Source organism: Rhamphochromis sp. 'chilingali', assembly GCF_963969265.1.
Source record: "Rhamphochromis sp. 'chilingali' genome assembly, chromosome: 19".
Lineage (NCBI taxonomy): Eukaryota > Metazoa > Chordata > Actinopteri > Cichliformes > Cichlidae > Rhamphochromis > Rhamphochromis sp. 'chilingali'.
This window is the reverse complement of record NC_137946.1, coordinates 20,860,786-20,878,643: the sequence shown is the minus strand read 5'-3', so window position 1 is coordinate 20,878,643 and position 17,858 is coordinate 20,860,786. Positions and strand designations below refer to the sequence as shown.

The 17,858-nt window shown below is 40.5% G+C and overlaps 1 protein-coding gene across 1 annotated transcript; it reads right to left on the bottom strand.

Annotated features, from left to right (window-relative positions):
- Positions 1 to 261: 261 nt before the first annotated feature.
- On the bottom strand, positions 262 to 17,413 carry fhl1b (four and a half LIM domains 1b). The gene is made up of 6 exons (XM_080866668.1): positions 17,269 to 17,413; positions 3,779 to 3,953; positions 3,485 to 3,659; positions 3,028 to 3,197; positions 2,206 to 2,392; positions 262 to 1,347 (listed from the first exon to the last, which is right to left on the bottom strand). Exons 2-6 carry the CDS (start codon positions 3,932 to 3,934, stop codon positions 1,196 to 1,198), a joined length of 840 nt encoding a protein of 279 aa, XP_080722794.1. The 5' UTR covers positions 3,935 to 3,953; positions 17,269 to 17,413; the 3' UTR covers positions 262 to 1,195.
- Positions 17,414 to 17,858: the final 445 nt, after the last annotated feature.

Here is a 17,858-nt window from a genome sequence, read left to right as displayed (position 1 = left end):
AAAAAATCACGGCCACACAAAAGCATACGTGAAACGGTAATTAGCTCTGACAAACATGCACTGCTTTCTGTCAACACTACCTGAACATGAAGACCTAATTACTCTTTCAAGGCTACATGCATGGCCTTCAGTAGGTTGGTATCTGTCCCTGTGCAACAAAACCATCCGTATAAAATGTGAAGTTAAAAAAAAACAAAAAAACAAATTCATTAAAAATAAACTGAGAAATTGAATCAAAAAGAGAAAAAGTCATTCTCAGTTTTATAGAAAGTTTATTTGAGCTTTGATCTTCACAGAAACATGCAACATTTATTCAGATTTTATCTTTATTTAGAAGTGAAAGGGTTACAAATTTTATTTATGTAAAAAATACAACAAGCAAATATCAATTAGCAGTTAAAACTTAAATACGGACACATGAACAATTAAACGCTGCAATTTAAGCAACCTTAGATTTTTTTTTTTTTTATCATTTACCGACTGCAACATGACACGCATTGATTTCTGAGCTTTTAACAACACAGTAAATGAAGGTTAGCTTTAGCAGAATAAGAATGAATGATGCAGCTCTAACAACAGAGTCGGGTAGCTGTTGGTAAAAATACTGTTCTCTTACATTTGGACAGAGAGAAAAGGCTCCTGTCACCTCCTGTGAAAACTTGTTATTAAGTGGTTCAAAACACCAGCTCACACATTTTAATGTAATACAAGTCTGACACGTGCCGCTGCCGGACTCAGAGTTTCTCATTTTCAGACGTAGACGTCACTTAACATCAGAGCAGGTTAAAGTACTCACATCAATTAATCTTCCAAGATTTCAGCTGGATAATAAACAGAATATTGAAATAAGATGCTTGCTGGCATGTAAAAACAACAACAACAAAAAACAAACAGGTAAGGTTACATCCTTTTATTCTTTTTTTAAATTATTATTATTATTTTATTAACCCGTCCTCCAGCAGAGTCATGGTCTGAGTGCTTTGTTTCGCCAAACACATTTGCTTTACCAAGGGGAGCACTGTAGACTCTATCACCTTATTTATTTACTTTATTTTATTTCATTATTCACATTATTATCAGAGGGGATATAATGCCGGAGCGGACAGGAAGTGAAGGCCAGCTTGGTGATAGAAAGGAGAAGAATGCAGGGGAATAGGTTTACATCATTTTGAAACGGGCATAAAGTCGTCCGTCTCTACTTGTTGCCGCAGTCAGTGCAGAGGATGTCTTTTCCCTTGGCTACGAAACGCTTGTTGGACAAACTGAGGGAGCACTTCTTACAGTTGAAGCAGTATTCATGCCAGGAGCTGCCCTCATAGTTCACCACATTCACCCCTTTACCAAAACCTGAGAGGAGAGAAGAGCAGAGGGGAGTTAGACCGTGTCTTTGGTCTACCTTTGTGTGCCACCTGCTGGTCTTAATCAGTAAAGACATCAGCTGTATTTGAATTGCCTTAAAGCACATCTGGATCCGTCAGATGAAAAGTTACAAAACACCTTAAAATCATCTAAAGATTTAATTTTTTATCTTCAAATAGTTATTAGGTTTTTTTTAACATCATGGTGTGAGGTCCCCCCCACCTACACCTCTCTTTGCACCTTTGACTCTCTGTGTCATCCTTTAAAAAGCAGCTTAAAACTCATCTGTTCATGCAGGTGTTTGCGTAGTGTTTGTGTGCCTATGTTGCTTTTGGCATGTGCATTTAACTATTCTTTCTCTGGAAAAGTGCTATAAAGACAAACTTCCCTTTCTTTCTTACTTACCTGGTAGCTGAGTGCACTCAGTCATAGTTATGGTTCTGGTACAGCTTCCATTTACCTGTTGTGTTTATTTTAATGCCACGAGTTTAACTAAGAACTCAGATCTCAGCTGAGATCTGTGTTTACTTGTTAGTCGGTCCAGTCTTTCATGCTGCAATATCACAGACTGCATATGAAAGAAGGATGTAGCCACTGTGATGCAATAATATTTGTTGCAAACACTTTAGCTGAGTTTTTATGGACACAGCAGATACTGCGCACTACACCAGCTAAGATGTCATTCGAATGGTAAAGTGCCACCTGCTTTAACCTCCTTTTGACTCTAATAGAGCCATCACTTACAAAACAAACACCATGTTGTATTAAGACTTAGACTAACGAGTGAGAACATGCTCTCATTGTGAAAGCGCTGGTGTTTAGAAGGAATTCAGGTATAAAGCTAACCTGTGATGGGGTTCTGGCAGCCGCTGCACTTCTTGGCCACGGAGGTCTTGTAGCAGTCGACACAGAAGACCTGCTCCTGGTGGTTGGTGAAACTCGTCCCTGCCAGAGGCTTTGCGCAGGAGCTGCACACGAAACAGTGGCTGTGCCACGGCTGGTCCTGGTAGTTCACTCCTCCAGAGGTTATAGGCTGGAGATAGAAGTTAAGGGATGTTTTACCATCCAATTAAAATAATCTTTGAGTAGTTTAATTACTGTTAAAATAACATCTCCATCCGAGATTTGTTTAAATATTTTCCTTGGGTTTATTTTAGCCTTGATTTAGAGACGACAGTGGAGAGAAGGCAGGAAACTTAAGAGAACAAGCAGGTTGCTGTAAGCAGCCTCTGCAGTAGCCCCATGACATACTGCATGGTTCGCCTGCTCAACCAAGTGAGATACAGTGGCTTCCACATTTGTTACATTTAGCATAGTTTGGTATGAATTAAATAGTCGAGTTAAAAGTACAAATGAAGCAATAATTTATTAATAATCTGGTCAGTCATTAGTGTAATGGGGTAAAAGGCTAAAATGCAATTAGGCTGCAGATTTCCCTGACAGAAAAAAAATTATCCTAAGTATCCAAAGATTAAGATTTTATGAATTATTGCACTATTACAGCCTGCTTATTAAAGGAATTTTGACATGTCAAAGCAAATAAAAATAAAACAATGAACACAATTAAACATTTAAATGGCAGCGTGCCTAAAATTGCTATAAAAATGTGACTTCAAAGTGATCTTGGTGATATGAGGGTGGCCTGGTTCCCTGTGTGAGAGAAATTACCTTCTTGCAGCTCACGCAGTGTTTAGCGAATTTGTCATCATAGCAGGGGCTGCAGTAAATGTCACTTCCTTTGGAGAGAAAATTCTGTGATCCTATTGGTCGTTTACAGCTGTAACAGGTGAAACACTCGTCGTGCCACGAGTTCCCTTTGTACTCCACGCTCTCTGTTCCTGCAGGGGAGAGGAGAAGGATTATTACTGCTAATGCTGAATAAATACAGTAGTATAGAGGACATTTTTAGGCCTGCATGAGTCCTTTTATTTAACAATAGTTTGACACTATAATAGTCAGTACACCCGTACTGCCCTAAATCATGTATATATTTAGATGTTCTGATGAAGAAACTCTTTTGAAAATGACTTTTTCCAGCTAACTCTTTGGTTTTTTAATCACACAAGACAAGCAGATCAGTGGGCCACCCTCTACAGAGCATTGGTGTGAATGTGATCAGTCGTACCCGCCAGTATGGGTTTATAACAGCCGTGGCAGCGTGGAGCATCCTCTCTGGAGCAGCACTTCCCACACATGATGCGGTCATCCTTGGTGCTGAAGGGCTCCTTAGCAAGAGGCTTGTAACACTTTGCACAGCGGAAACACTCCTCGTGCCAGTATCGGCCCTTGTGGCTGAGCTCCTGATGGAGGAAAACGGAGAGATTTTTTGGAGGGTTTTTTTGGATGACAGCTGGACACAGGTGGCAGGAAATACCAAAACTTCTAAGTCCACACAGAGAAATGCAGCTCGATAAGACACCTTTGTTTCCACGGAGATGGGACGGTGGCACTCGGCGCAGGAGTTGGCGCAGAACTTTGTGTGGCAGCGAACGCACACCGGCCTCCCCTCGTTACGGACGAACCTCTTCCCCCCGAGGTCCTCGCGGCAGTAGAAACACTGCGAGCTGTCCGCCATCGTCAGGATACAGTCCCACCTGCAGCAAGAACAGAACGGAGGGAGGAAGTAAAAGCTCTGCCCAGCAACGGCGGTAAACACCACACTTGTTTTGTTTTATGACAACAGATAACGGTTCATATTTTATGATTCATGGGTCAAAATGGATTTTAGTCGTTTGTGGTTTCAATTAAGAACTTTTGGTCCTCACCAAACAGCACATCTTTAAAACCAATCACAAAATTTTAAGCATGAGCTCATTTTAAACAATCCAGCTGCAATTATTTATTCTCATTATGGATGAGCCTCCTGATCATGTGCTTCATTAATCAAATAATTTCTTTCTAACAGTTCTGGAAGCAACTTCCATTTTCCACCACTTCTTCAAACCATCAGGTTATTTTCTTCTTATGTTCTGTGTGCAAAAATCTTTGAAAAACATAAAAAAGTTAGATGAGACAAAAATGATTACACGGATTGCTCGGAGCTGAAATTTCTCCACAGAGCACATAGACCATAACTATTCACCGCGGCTCAGCTCTGTGGGATGTTTGAGCAGCTGGTGAAACTAAGACACCATCAAAGAGGAAATCAGAGGCTGAACTGGGATTCTGTCAGCTCACAGCTGCGTGTGAGCTGTGTGTTATTTGAGCTGATTTCGTGGATACACAATGACGTATCTGTCAGTGTTTCTGTGTACCTGTGTTTACAGTGGTTGTGCGGTGCGCTCGCTTCCTCTCCATTTATGCATCTTATCTCTTCCTGTTAAAGCAGCTCCTAACTGATAAGTTTGACAGCAAATTTTACAGCTGATTCGGGAGGCAGATGAATTAGGCTTTTATTTGCTCTTGACTTCCTCTTCCTTCCTCTAGTAATCTATCCATCCTCATCTTTGTATTCCCAGGCCGTATACCTGCCCTGTTTCAGGGACGTGTCCAGATGTGAGAGTTTGTGTTGGTACTTGTATTGTGTAATACTACTTTCTTGTACTCCACAATATTTTAGATGCATGTATTGCACTCCATGCCATGCATTATAAAGCCAAACACCGATTCTTTTCTTTTTCAGCCATCATTGTCCTCTTGCATGACCCAGTTTGTTTGTGTTTGGTTTTCTCCAGATGTGGTGCTGTGCATTGTGGCCAGATGGCTTCACTTTGTCGTCGTCTGTCCTAAGGATCTTATTCCAGACGTTTTGTGGTTTATTTAGATGCAAATTTGAAAACCTACATTATGCTGCTATGATCTTTTTAGAGAGAAGAGTCTTTCTCCTGGCAACCCTTTCAGCCAAGTGAAACCTATCTAATTATCTATTATTCTATTATTATTAATTGCAAATATTAATGTTAGTAATATTAGTAGAATCTCACAATTGTAGCCTTCCTGAGGACCAACATTTGTTACTTTAATGGAGAATGAGGAAACCAAGAAGGTCATTAGGAGAGTAGAAGCTCTATGAGTCAGTGCCCCGTCTCCAAGGAAACGTATCTGGATCCATATCAAATCCTAATGGGTTCTTCATTTGCCCGTGCGTCATATCTGCACCAAGCTTTCTGAAATTCTGTTTGCTAGTTCTTGTTTAATCATGCTGACGAGCAGCACCGCAAACGTTGGCACACTTGATTTCTCACACTACAGAATCCAGAATTCACTCTCCCTAAAATACAGGACACATAAACGCCCTAAACATAGAACCAAAATCACCACGTTGACCAACATAAATCTGATCACAGAGCTGTGATTACAGGGCCAGAAGTTCAGACGGTAAATAATAAACAACATGTTGGTTAAAAATGTATTTTTTTTAAATCACAGCTACACAAAGGCACGGAAATATGGAAGAGGAGCGATCTCTACAGTCTGTTCACTCACTTATTTCCCACATCAGGTTCATGCTGCCTGACCACGAGGAATTCTCACAAACTGCTGTGAGACAAGTGTGTGTGTCCATGTGTGTCTGCACAGTGTGGTGAACGCATGAAGGAATGCCTGGCATGACTAATGTGGTGAGATCAGGAACGCTGACATCCTTATGACAACACACACAGACACACACACACTCCACTTCTTAAATGAACCACTCCCTTAGAAACCACAAACTATAGTGTTCACCTCCTGTATGGAGCGACATGTCGGCACACATTCACGAGGAAGTTCTCATTTTAGGAAACTCCTTTCCCAGTCTGTCCACCAGCCATTTCTGTAGTGCATCAAATGTAAAGGTCATTTAACTGTTGTGCAACTGTTATATGTACAGTTACTAGTCACTTTATTATGTGCCTCTTGCTAGTACTAGGTTGGACCCCGTTCGGTTCGGTACTAGTTCGGGGAGGCATCTGCTCGCTGACATCTCGGGGGGCTGACACCACCATAAATGAGTGGTGTGCGCACATGTGTGTATGGCTGGGCCTGGGTCTGGCAATTGCTGATCTTTGCCCTTTGTAGGGCATGTTCAGCAGGAATCAAGACAACACTTTTCTGGTCTTATATTGTCCAAATTTGGCAGGCCTGTGTAAATTATAGTCTTCGTTTCCTGTTCTTAGCTTACAGGAGTATCACCCTGTGTGACCTGCTACTGTATTCCATCTACTTCGAGGTTTGAGGTGTTGTGCACTCAGACATGCTCGTCTGCATACCTTTGTTGTAACGAGTTGTGTTGCCTTCTTATCGGCTTGGAGCTGTCTGGACCTTCTCGTCTGACCTTTGACATTAACATTTTACCCCAGAGAACTGCTGCTCAATGAATATTTTCGGTTTCTCAGATCATTCTCTGTAAACCCTAGAGATGGCTGTGTGGGAAAATCCTAGTAGTTCAGCAGTTTCTGAAATACTCAAACAAGCCTGTCAGGCAGCAACAACAAAGTCACCAAAATAAATTTCTTCCTCACTCTAATGCTCGGTTTGAACTTCACCGGGTCATCTTGACCATGTCTACATGCGTAAGTGCATTAAGTTGCTGCCATGTGATTGACTGAATAGGCATTATTGAGTGTGTAGTGGCCATCACAAGAAAAACTGTTTGCAACTTGAAAACATTTCAAATTGGGATAAAATGAGCAGTTTTTTAAACATTCTACTTAATTACAATAGTGCTTTTAGCTCAACAGTAATGTTACCATGGTAACATGCTGATGTTTAGTGAGTATAACACTAACATGTTTTGCTAAATGTCTCTAAACACAGCTAAATTAGTGGTTATACAGGAAAAAGTGACGTTTTTGCCCAACGATGGTGCCAAAGGGAATGGTTAACAAAGCCATCAGCAGACATCTCATACAAAATCATAAAAAACGATCATCCCGTAGGACCTCGAGAGTCTGTGCAAAAATAGTATAGACTATCATTTCACTTCCACAGAGGCCACACTTTCATCATGGCTAAAATACCACTTTTGAATAACTTGACCTTTTCATTCAAACATCTGTTCTTTAGCTCATCTGGCAGACTCATCAGCTCGTGCCATAGCGAAGCGCCCGTCGTCCATCCGCAACTGACGAGAACCAGAATTTAATCAAACTCACATACGATGGGTCTTCACCCAAATATGTTCAAGATAACATTTGTCATTTTCTTTTTCTCTTTTCATTTCAAAACATAACTCTCATGCTTTGAATTATTCAGTTACACCTAATTTTGCTCCTGGTGTAGTGAACGAAGTTGAACTGAAACCACCCATCAGATTCTTACTGCTGATGAAGATCAAACATCAGAAGATACAAAACGATGCGACAGCTTGAAATATGGTGTCGTCACTGTGTATCCTGTGAAACGATGATGCTCATGCCTTTTATGGACGCAGTGAATGCTGGAGCACTTTGATTGGGTGGTGTTCTGGATGAACTTGTCGTGGATAGAACGGTTTGCGAGCCTTCTTGAAAATTAGAATCTATTAACCCTCTGATGCATAGTGGTCACTGGAGTGGACAGCTACTAAAACGTACATATCTCTTTAATGCATTGGTTTCTATGGTGGAACTGCATATTAGCCTCTAGAGTGCTCTCTGCTGCCATGCTCCATTGAGGTCAATTCAGTGTTCAGTTAGTGCAACTGCAAGTAAATTTCCTCTGAATCAAAGATGGCAGACAAACTGTCACCCCTGCCGACCACTGCTGGCATATCCTGTCAATCCTTCTATGCTAAAAGAGCCCAACAGGTAAAAAAAATATGATGATATGCAGTAACATCTAGGGAAGGATATTATCTGTTTGGAATAAGAAATTGTTATGTCTAATATGTAGAAAACTACGATTAACCATGTGTCCACTGTAGTGGACATCATGCATTACCCACTATATTTTTTTAACATAAGTCATAAATTGTCTCACTGTTTTTTGGGACTGTTTTGGTTATAAGTAAGCATATAATTGTTACATTTATAAGCTACTCATTTAAAATGTATATTTCTGTGCAGATCAGCTGTAGTTTGAGTTACTATAATAATTATTTTATCATATTTTGTAGACTTCAAATGCAGCAAAGAATAAGGCAGCGTACAGAATAGTCCAGGAAATTCCATCCAGCTCCAGTGATGATGATTTCATTGATGAGTGCAGTGATGATGAGTTCAGTGATAAGTCCAGTGATGATGAGAGTGGCTGCCAGAGCAGAACAGAGACATAGGAACTACGGACAGCCTAGGTGTGATGAACACAGAAGTGTTTGGAGATGCAGAGACTAAGATGTCAGTTTGTGTTTTCTTCCAGCATGCTACTAAGGGCTTGGTAATACTGTCCTGCATCGTTATAGAACTGTGTAGACTCAAAAATGTTGCTCTTGTTGGAGATAGTTTGCCATATTCAGGTGTAGGATTCACAGCTAGGACTGTTGATTGGTTTTGTTATTTACGTCTAAACATTGGGGCCTTATGAGTTGAAAGTTCCAAAAAAATTGCTGAGATGTTTTTCAAAGGATACAAGCAAACAAGTGTTTGTATATTTACAATAGAACACAAGGTAATTCATTTTTATAGTAAATTCACAGTATTTCATGCTAAGTGCTCAGGCGCATGTAGTCCACTGGAGTGGACAAGTTTATAACTTTATAAAAAAACATATTTTGGGGGAAAAAAAGAGTTGAACATTTTTTTTCATGTCCTGAGAAGAATAAAAGCACTTAAGAAAAAAATCTTGACCAAGGCTTTCATAATTCATGCATCAGAGGGTTAAGAAGTCATTATTTTGTGCAATAAATCTAAGCAATGACAAGCAAACTAAACGCTTTCTTTGTGAACTTCACACATTAGAATACCCGCTGAACTGCGATGGATCTGGATGAGCTGCTAGTGTCAGTGAGACATAATCGAAACTGATCAAAATGATTTTTAATGTGTTTCAGCTCGTTTGTTTGCAAGTGATTTAAACCTTCAACACAAGTCTTTTTGTTTTCCTCAGACTGGGAATGCTCATGAAAGCACATTTTTATGGCATAATTCAAAGTCTCAAATACAAGCAGATGAACATTTTCACAAAGTCTGGAAGGAAACCCGATTTTAATTTAATATCCAGTCTCAGGCTGCTTTTTGACAGACGTATGAGGCAGAGGTTAAAGGTGCTGTGGTTAATAAAGTTGATTAAATAACTTCTTTGTGGTCTCATCTCCTTAACAGACAATAAAGCTCCGAACTGTGGAGCTGGACATATATCTTCCCCTCGGTGGCCGCCTCAATCATTACTCAATGGAGCAACCAGCAGCTGTCTGGTTTATTTGGTGACTGGGTGTGAAGAGGTTACTCATCCGTCTCCACTGGAAGAAAGCAAGTCCTGTCAGATAAAGGCGAGGTCTGGCATTTACCTGTTACCTCCTGTTTTCCCTCCACGCTTCTTGACATTTTAATTCCTTCTCTTCCCAAACTAATAAGGATTCAGCTAAGATTTCCAGTGCTCTCAATCCTGCTCCGTTTCTCATTTTTGCTTTCACCTGCAGAGTCGAACTTTGCAAAGACACAGAACTCTGCTCAGTAACCGCATAGAAGGCAGTATTGATGCTTGGCTATGAGCACCGTGAAATTGTTATCTGATAGGAGCTAAACAACGGCTGACAGGAAGCCAGGACTAAAACAAATGAGGTGTAACTGACATCAGGCAGCTCCGAGTACACTGTTGCTGCACGTCTTTACTTTGTTTTCCAGCAATAAATAGCACTGTGTAACAACACTGCAGCACATACACATCGTTTTCTTCCAGCTAAAGCGGCCAATACGAAACTCAGTCAGATCACCACGGAAAAATTAGGCTGTGTCACGCAGTCACGGCTAAAGGCAGAGTTGAGGGCAGTGCTGCAGCCAAAGAAAGCTCATTGTGGGAATGTGGAGCTCTCCATGGAGTGACATTAGTTTGTCCACACTTGGTAAATTTTATTTTTTAAGACTTTTAGTTGGCATTGGCATAAGGCACTGGTGGTAAAGGCTTGTGTGAGTCTTTATTTTTCTTATTGACAATAAATCAGAGTAAATTATGTGTTCTTGGGAACTATTTAAAGTCAGATAAATGCAGGATTGTGTGTGTGGGATTGAGTCAGAGGAACGACAGGGCCCATGGTTTGTCTCACTTTTAGTAGTTTCTAAAAATATTGGTGCTGTAAAATAAAGTATGACAGGGTTAAGATAACCAGGCATGTTTGTAGAAACGGTTCATTGTTGGTTTTGGTCTTTTTATGGCAGTTGTTAACAATAAGAAGAGTGTCATCCTTAATCCTTCATGGACTGAGTGTTCAGGGAATAAAGAGAAGTGGGAGTGGATTTCGGCTGCATTAGTTTTAAATCACCCTGAATCTTTTCCCCTCTTTCGGTTAAAGTTTCAGCCACCTTAGTGTGACGGTTACAAGTTGAAGCACTTCCTCCAACCCGAGCCTTCCACACTGTGTAAGCACAGAGCGCGGAAAGGTGACATCATGTCATGTGGACGAGGAGAAAATCAGGCAAACGTGTGGGGATGTGAAAGAGACAGCGAGTGCGCAATAAAGAAGCAGAGACAGACAAGAAATCTGCCAGTGCAAACATGACATAGTGTGGATTATTTTAAGAGTGTGTACCAGCCGTGTGTGTGTGTGTGTGTGTGTGTGTGTGTGTGTGTGTGTTGGCATGAGCTTATCGCTCAAGAATGTAGTGGAAAAATGAGAAACAGGAAGTCTCCATCAGAACTGTGAAGCTGGCACAGTTCAGCCACACACACACACACACACTGAGTGAACTGTTAATATGCTCGTCCATACAGACTGACTGTGTTAAACTCATATGTCATTAATGCAGATTCCACAGACCCTGGCTCAACTTACGTCGCTCAGTATGTGCTGCAGGTGTGACCTCAGCGCTGACTTTTCTTTAAAAAATCACAGACTTAGCACGGCAGCCAGTACTTCTCTGCAGCCTGCAGATAGCTCTGCTAACCTTAACATGTCTGTTGTTCCAATTTCCTCCTATTGTGGCATTGCTATGCAGATTTTAGTGATGGGATAGATAACAAATTCTTATCATACACTTGGATTCAGAAATGAGACTTTCCTCTGGTTGCACAGCAGGAAAAATCCTGAGTATTGATAAGGAGTCACTCATTGTTTAAACATCAAGGCGAGGCATGAATGATGACTTAATGATGTTGCAGTTGTTGAGAAGCTTGAGACCTTTAAAATGTGGAAGTCTAAAAGTTTAGCAATTTAATGACTAACTTCGTGGGGGAAAAAAGTTGGGTAACATTTTGCTTTGCAAAGTTAAATCTACCCAAAACACAAGCAAACTGATGTGTATCGCATCATTGTGACACTTTTTTAGTTAACACAAAATAACTGCCTGCAGGGGCCTCAAGTCTGAATTCATCGTGCGAGTTTGCTTAGAAAAATATGTTTTAACCTCTGCATAAGCAGGAAGTGAAACTTTTGAGACTGCAAATGTCCACAGCATTAACCTATAAAGGCATTTAAGCAATCTTGTTTCTTACGTCTACATTAACAGTGATAACGGCCTGACGATGAATAAACTATGAGGAACAGAGGATTCTGGGTTTAAACCTTTATGTGTGGAATTTATCCCTGTGGTTCCATGTGGGTTTTTTTCCATGAGTTCTAGTTTCTCCCCTATCTTCACAATATGTTCATTTTTCTATTAAACCTCAGCATTAAAGCAGATTAGCTAGCTGTGGTCTCAGTCACACAGGCTTAGTTAGTTTTCAGTTTTACCTTTCTAAAGAAAAATTTGCATTCCCCAACTTGTTGACAAGAGGTTGGTGTAGCTTGCTGTATGTTTCTAGGTAGGTCTAAAAGAGAATGCGGCACCAAAAGTTTCCGTGCGATTGCTTTGGTCACGAGCAGATTGCCCGGGTTGCATATAGTTTGCATGGAAGACACCAATTTACCTGCAGATGCTTACCAGCTGCATGATAGTAAAACTCTTTTTGAGAAACCAAAGTAAATGTGCTCATTGTTGCAACCAACACATTTACTTTGAAGGGAAAATGTCTCCATTTACAGATTGCAGAACACTTTTCACACTTTCACTACTGCACTAGGAGCAGTTGGTGTTTGCAGACAAGTCTTCTGTACAAACTTCATGCAACCTGGGTAATCTGTTAGTGACTAAAGCAATCGCAAGGTGGTTTTCTGTGCAGCACCATGCACCTCATCACCAACTGGCTGGGAAATACACACTCTTCCCTAGCAACTGGTGGTTGCCAGGAGGTTGCCAACTGGTCTCTAGGCCTGTATGAATAAAACCTTGAATGGTTGTTTAATAAAAATAAGTGAAGAGAATTCACGTTTTCAAAAAGTAGCTGCAGCTTTGTTTATATAAATTAAAGTTTCCAAAACACAAAGTGTCCATTTCTGTTTACTTGGTTGAAGTTGTGTTATTTTAATGGCAACAATAGTAACAAGCAAACAGTAATACTTAGAATTTAACACCTGTAGCGTGAAAATATGGAAATTCAAAAGTTACTGGTCATTTATTAAAAGTTTCTTAAAGTTTCTTCATTTTCATGGAGAGAGTTAACGTTAGCAACCATCTGCACAGGTAATAACACATTACAACATATTACAACAGTAATAAAATGATTTAAAGAAGATGAAAAAGGATTTGGCAATCTCATCTGCGATATCTGAAGGACCTTGTATCAAGTTTAAGTGGCAACAAGTCTCTGGCTGACTAAAGAAAACAAAGATAACAATCTGATTGGTGCCCTTGTCAGTTAGGTGGTTGTTCTAAAGACTTGGTTAAAGTCCTTTGGATTACCATATAAAAGAGGTGTGTCCGTGTCTGAAACCAACAAAATCAACAGACAAAAAGAATGCATCGCAGCACCGTGACCAGAAGCTGCCCTCATTAGGATGCAATGTTCACAAACTGGTTTGCTTTATAAACTACATACGTATACAACTACCTTGGACACAAAGAGAAAACCATATTACCATATATTCTTGTTCAGATGGTTTCTCTTGCAAAAGAAGTGCTTTCTTTCAGTGAGTTTACACATTTGGCAGATACCTCACTGGATTCATTTCCTCTGCTATATTCACCAAGCAAAATATTTCTTAGAGCACCTTTAACGATCACACTATAGCCTTATCGTGGCCTAACAACACTGCAGTTAGAGTGCTCCCACCACTGATCCCAATCATTCTGGCTGAAAAAGAAACATATTAGTGATTAAAGCTGGGCAGCAAGTTCAGCTAAACATTTGTATTCTAGCGCGGGCCACAAAGAAAAACTTGAATGACTGTTTTACCTGGCCCGGCTGAGAGCTGCATTCCAGACAGTGGGATAAAGCTGATACAACAGATCTGAGTGAGGTCAAAGAAACAGCATGTCCCGCTACTACAAGACAGGCATGATGGCTTTACCAGAAGCTTCTGGTTAGATCCACTTAACCCACCTCGCTTTGTCTTGAGTTACACACTCCACTTTCTGCACTCATTTCTCCACTCAGTAACCGAGAAGACCTTTAAATCAGGAGCTAAAATACGTCTGACCAGTTTTCATGACATTTTCCATGTGTGTGTGACAGTAAGACCCTCTCCACTCTGGCACCAGAGCAGTCCTGCTGGGAAGACTTCCAAGTTACTCGTAAAAGTTTAAATTATGTCATGTAGTCTCAGGGGTTCTCCTGTCTCCAAACTGTTCCAGTCTACCCTCATAAATCTCCAACCAAGAAAATCCCTGCAAATCTCCGTTTCTAACCATTTTTCCAGATTCTTACTCCAGCCACTCCTCACATGAGTCGAGCCATTTTTAAACATCCAAACAGTTCCTGTATAAGTTCAACAGTTCAGCTGCTGTTTGCTATATTTCTCCTAGTCTTCATTCAGATTTATTTTTAATTAAATTTTCTAGCCTGGAAAATATTAGCTAAAGGAGTATTTTGAATATTTATTTTTTGAAATACTTCAAGTGTCTTGTCTGTCAGAAACCAGGATTAGCCTAGCTTAGCATAAAGACCACAAGAAAGGGGAAACAACTAGCATGGCTCTTTCTACTGCTTAAAAAAACTAAATGAAAAATAACTACGTTAAAATTAAATAAGCTACAGTGAACTCACCAAAGTTACAACCCAGTTGATATATTGCTATGGCCAATATATCTGTCAATATTATGTAATTGTTGGTATCTGATATTTAGATAGCTTATAAATGACAATTTAAAAAGTAAAGATAAAAAAGGAAGAAACACCCTTCAAATGTGTTATTAGTGTTGACAGTGTATACTTTGTCCACCAGAGGGCGCTGTGTAGCTTCCCTCTAGGTTAAAACAACCATAGCAGAGTCAGGGAGAGCATAAATGAGTAACCCACAACATGCTTTAACAATATTCACAAAGGGTCACTGCATGTTTGATTTGGCAACATTTTCGCTGCATCCACTCCGGATGTGGAGCCCCTGTTATATAAACAACAAATAAAATAATAATAAATAAAAAAAACATTTTTATACACATAATCTAACTGATCCTTAAATAAAAAAGTCAATTCTATCTATAGGATGTGATGTTAGATGCCGACTGCACGGAGTTAGGAATACTGTACTGTACGCTTGTTGATTGACTTTAACAACTGTGCAGTCATTAGTGAGCATCAGAGGGGACGATGGTTGATTTTTCTTTCTTTTTTTCCCCCTAAACCAGATCCACACTAGGGTGAGATATAAGCAGATGCTCCACTGTGGTGAGCACTAAAGGGAGCAGCTGAAAGTTGTCCTTTCCCTGCTTCTGGTCTTTATGGCTAAGCTAAAACCTCCTGGCTCTTAGCTTTTTATTCAACAGAAAATGTATGAATGAGAGTGGTGTCACTCTTACTTAATGATAAGTGGGAAGACTGCTTCCCCTTTTCCTTAAGATATCCTTACTTTATTGGGTACACCTTGCTAGTACCAGCTGGGAAATATTCCCTACAGAACTGCTTTTTCTTCCAAGCTCCTTAGATTAGTTTAAGACAGGCTTAGACAGGCTCTCCAATGTTGGTGAGCCTGCGTGAATTGTAGTCTCAGTTTCCTGTTCGTAGGAGTGGCACCCAAGTGTTGTCTTCTGCTGCTGTAGCCCATCTGCTTTGTGGTTCTATGTGTTGTGCATTCAGAGATGCTCTTCGGCATAACAAGCGATCTAAGCGATTTAAGTTATTGTCTGGACCACAGCTACCTGCCTAACTGCACTAAGATGCTGCCATGTGATTGGCAGATTAGATATTTGTGTTAAGGTGCAGTTGGGATGGCTGTGCCTCAGGAGGTAGAGCAAGTTAAATAATAATCAGACAGTTGGTGGTTTGATACTGAAACCCAAGCTGGTCCTGATGTGTTCATTGGAGTGTGAATGTTAGATTGACACACGTTGTCTAAAGCACTTGGTGAGTGCTCAAGTGGAGTGGAAAAGCAATTCTGTTAAGAAACCATCAATTTACAATTGAAAACTTAGGAAATTTGTAACTAATAAAGTGGCCCTCTTCCTTTCGCATGAGACAAGTTTCCACACCCCCTGATCAATGTCAGCACACCCAAACACAACACAACAGGTTTTACTGGCTGCAGGACAAAAGGCAACACACACACACACACACACACACACACACACACACACACACAGGAAGCTTTCTGTTTCTACCATGCTATCCATTGGAAATCTCTATTAAAAACTAAACTCTAGTGTTCACGTGACCATTGGGGATCAATAAAAACAGAAGACCACAGTGTCTGCACCTATTTACATTCAATCCTATTAAAATCACAACAGGCAAAACACAACAGGGAGTTACCATGACGTGAAGGAAGACCAGCAGCATAAAGTTTTATTGGGCTGGGACGTCTTTAATGGGACTAGCTCACTCTAATTTCTTTAACATGCTTAGAATCCAACTGAAAACTCCCCACAGTTGTGTGTGTGTGTGTGTGTGTGTGTGTGTGTGTGTGTGTGTGTGTGTGTGTGTGTGTGTGTGTGTGTGTGTGTGTGTGTGTGTGTTTGAGGCAGTGGAAGGTAGGATTTGGTTTTACACACTGTCTGTGTGTTTGCTCACAATAGGGAGTGATGTTGTACTCCATCATCCAGCAACAAAAGGCATCATTTCCCCATACCAACATAACATTGTGACTGTTTATTTAACCATGTGTCAGTATTTCAGCTTTATTTTTAGAACTGAAGCCTGCATGGCATTTTTGATACATGTGTTAACACACCAGTACCAAAGAAAAAAGTCCGGGGAGCTTGAATCCAGCTGGTAGAGCATATGCATCAATTACATGGCTACACGCACACGCATAAACGTTGGACAATGAAAAATAGCAGTACAAGAATTTTAATTGACCTCTGAGAGGCATTTTTTGGCCTCAGAGGTTCCATCATTGGACGAAAAAAACAACAAAAAAAGTCAGACTTCCTAACTGGAAACAGATTTCAGGAGCAGCTCAGGCTTTCACAAGTCAGCATGTAACTGTAGCTCACACGCACTCAGACTGACACTAACACACACACACACACACACACATATTACACAGACAGCCACACACACATATTACACAGACAGCCACACACACATATTACACAGACAGCCAACGCCCCGGACAACTTTAAGCCTAGTTTCCTCTCCGGATATCAAGATGCTGCTTTGCAGATTAAGTGTAAATGAAATCATTGCAAGTGTAAGAGAGGAAGAGAGCTACAGGAACCAAAATGTAACCTGCTCTGAGTTTGCGTGTTTATTTATTATTAAATAAAGTAAATAAGTAACTAAAAATCTGCAATACTTATTAAAGACTAATAACTGGAATACTTAAGTACAAAATAACCTCGCAGCAGCTACTCGGTCCCGTTTAAAATCCAGCTTTTATGAGAAGAGGCTGGGGTAGTCCGGTACAGAGGGTTAACAAACAGCGGTGCTCATCGGTCGGCTTACCGGGATCAGAGTGAGGTCTGCAGCGGTGGATGAGCGGCTCTCTGGAAGCAGCGGAACTCCGCTTCAGCGACGGCTTCACGTGTTATAAATACTGCAGCCTGTGGCCGCATCAACTCCAGCCAAACACCCACACCTCACACCGAGGCTCAGAGCTCAGCCTTCACAATAAGAGCCCACGCGAAGCCTCGAAAAGAAGAGTGGGTTTTCAAAATAAAAGTAAATATGAAGTTCAGTCAGCAGGCTTTCACTCAGAAATATTATACCTTTATGCGCAATTTGTATCTAATTAATATTCAAAGTCCACGACCTAGTTAAATGATGGCGCCGACATTTTATAAATATAATATATAATGCAAAAAAACTTTGCATGGTAGAGATTTTTATTTCAAATACTCCACAGCCGAACGACACACGGAGCTCGTCAGGAACTCAGTACATTACATGCTTTTTTTTAAAGAGTTACATAGCCACGCTACATAGATTTTGCAACACACACAAAAACTTGGTTTCAGCTCTATAAACATAATCTAAACACACTGTAAAGATCAAAAAGATACAATTTCTCAATCATCTCATTTTGATTTGTCCTT

Coding starts and splice junctions, on each gene's coding strand:
- fhl1b (XM_080866668.1), bottom strand. CDS start 3,934: ATGGCGGACAGCTCGCAGTGTTTCTACTGCCGCGAGGACCTCGGGGGG. Junction 3,660..3,778: donor CCATCTCCGTGGAAACAAAG/GTGTCTTATCGA, acceptor TTCCTCCATCAG/GAGCTCAGCCACAAGGGCCG. Junction 2,393..3,027: donor ACTGCGTGAGCTGCAAGAAG/GTAATTTCTCTC, acceptor TTCTATCTCCAG/CCTATAACCTCTGGAGGAGT.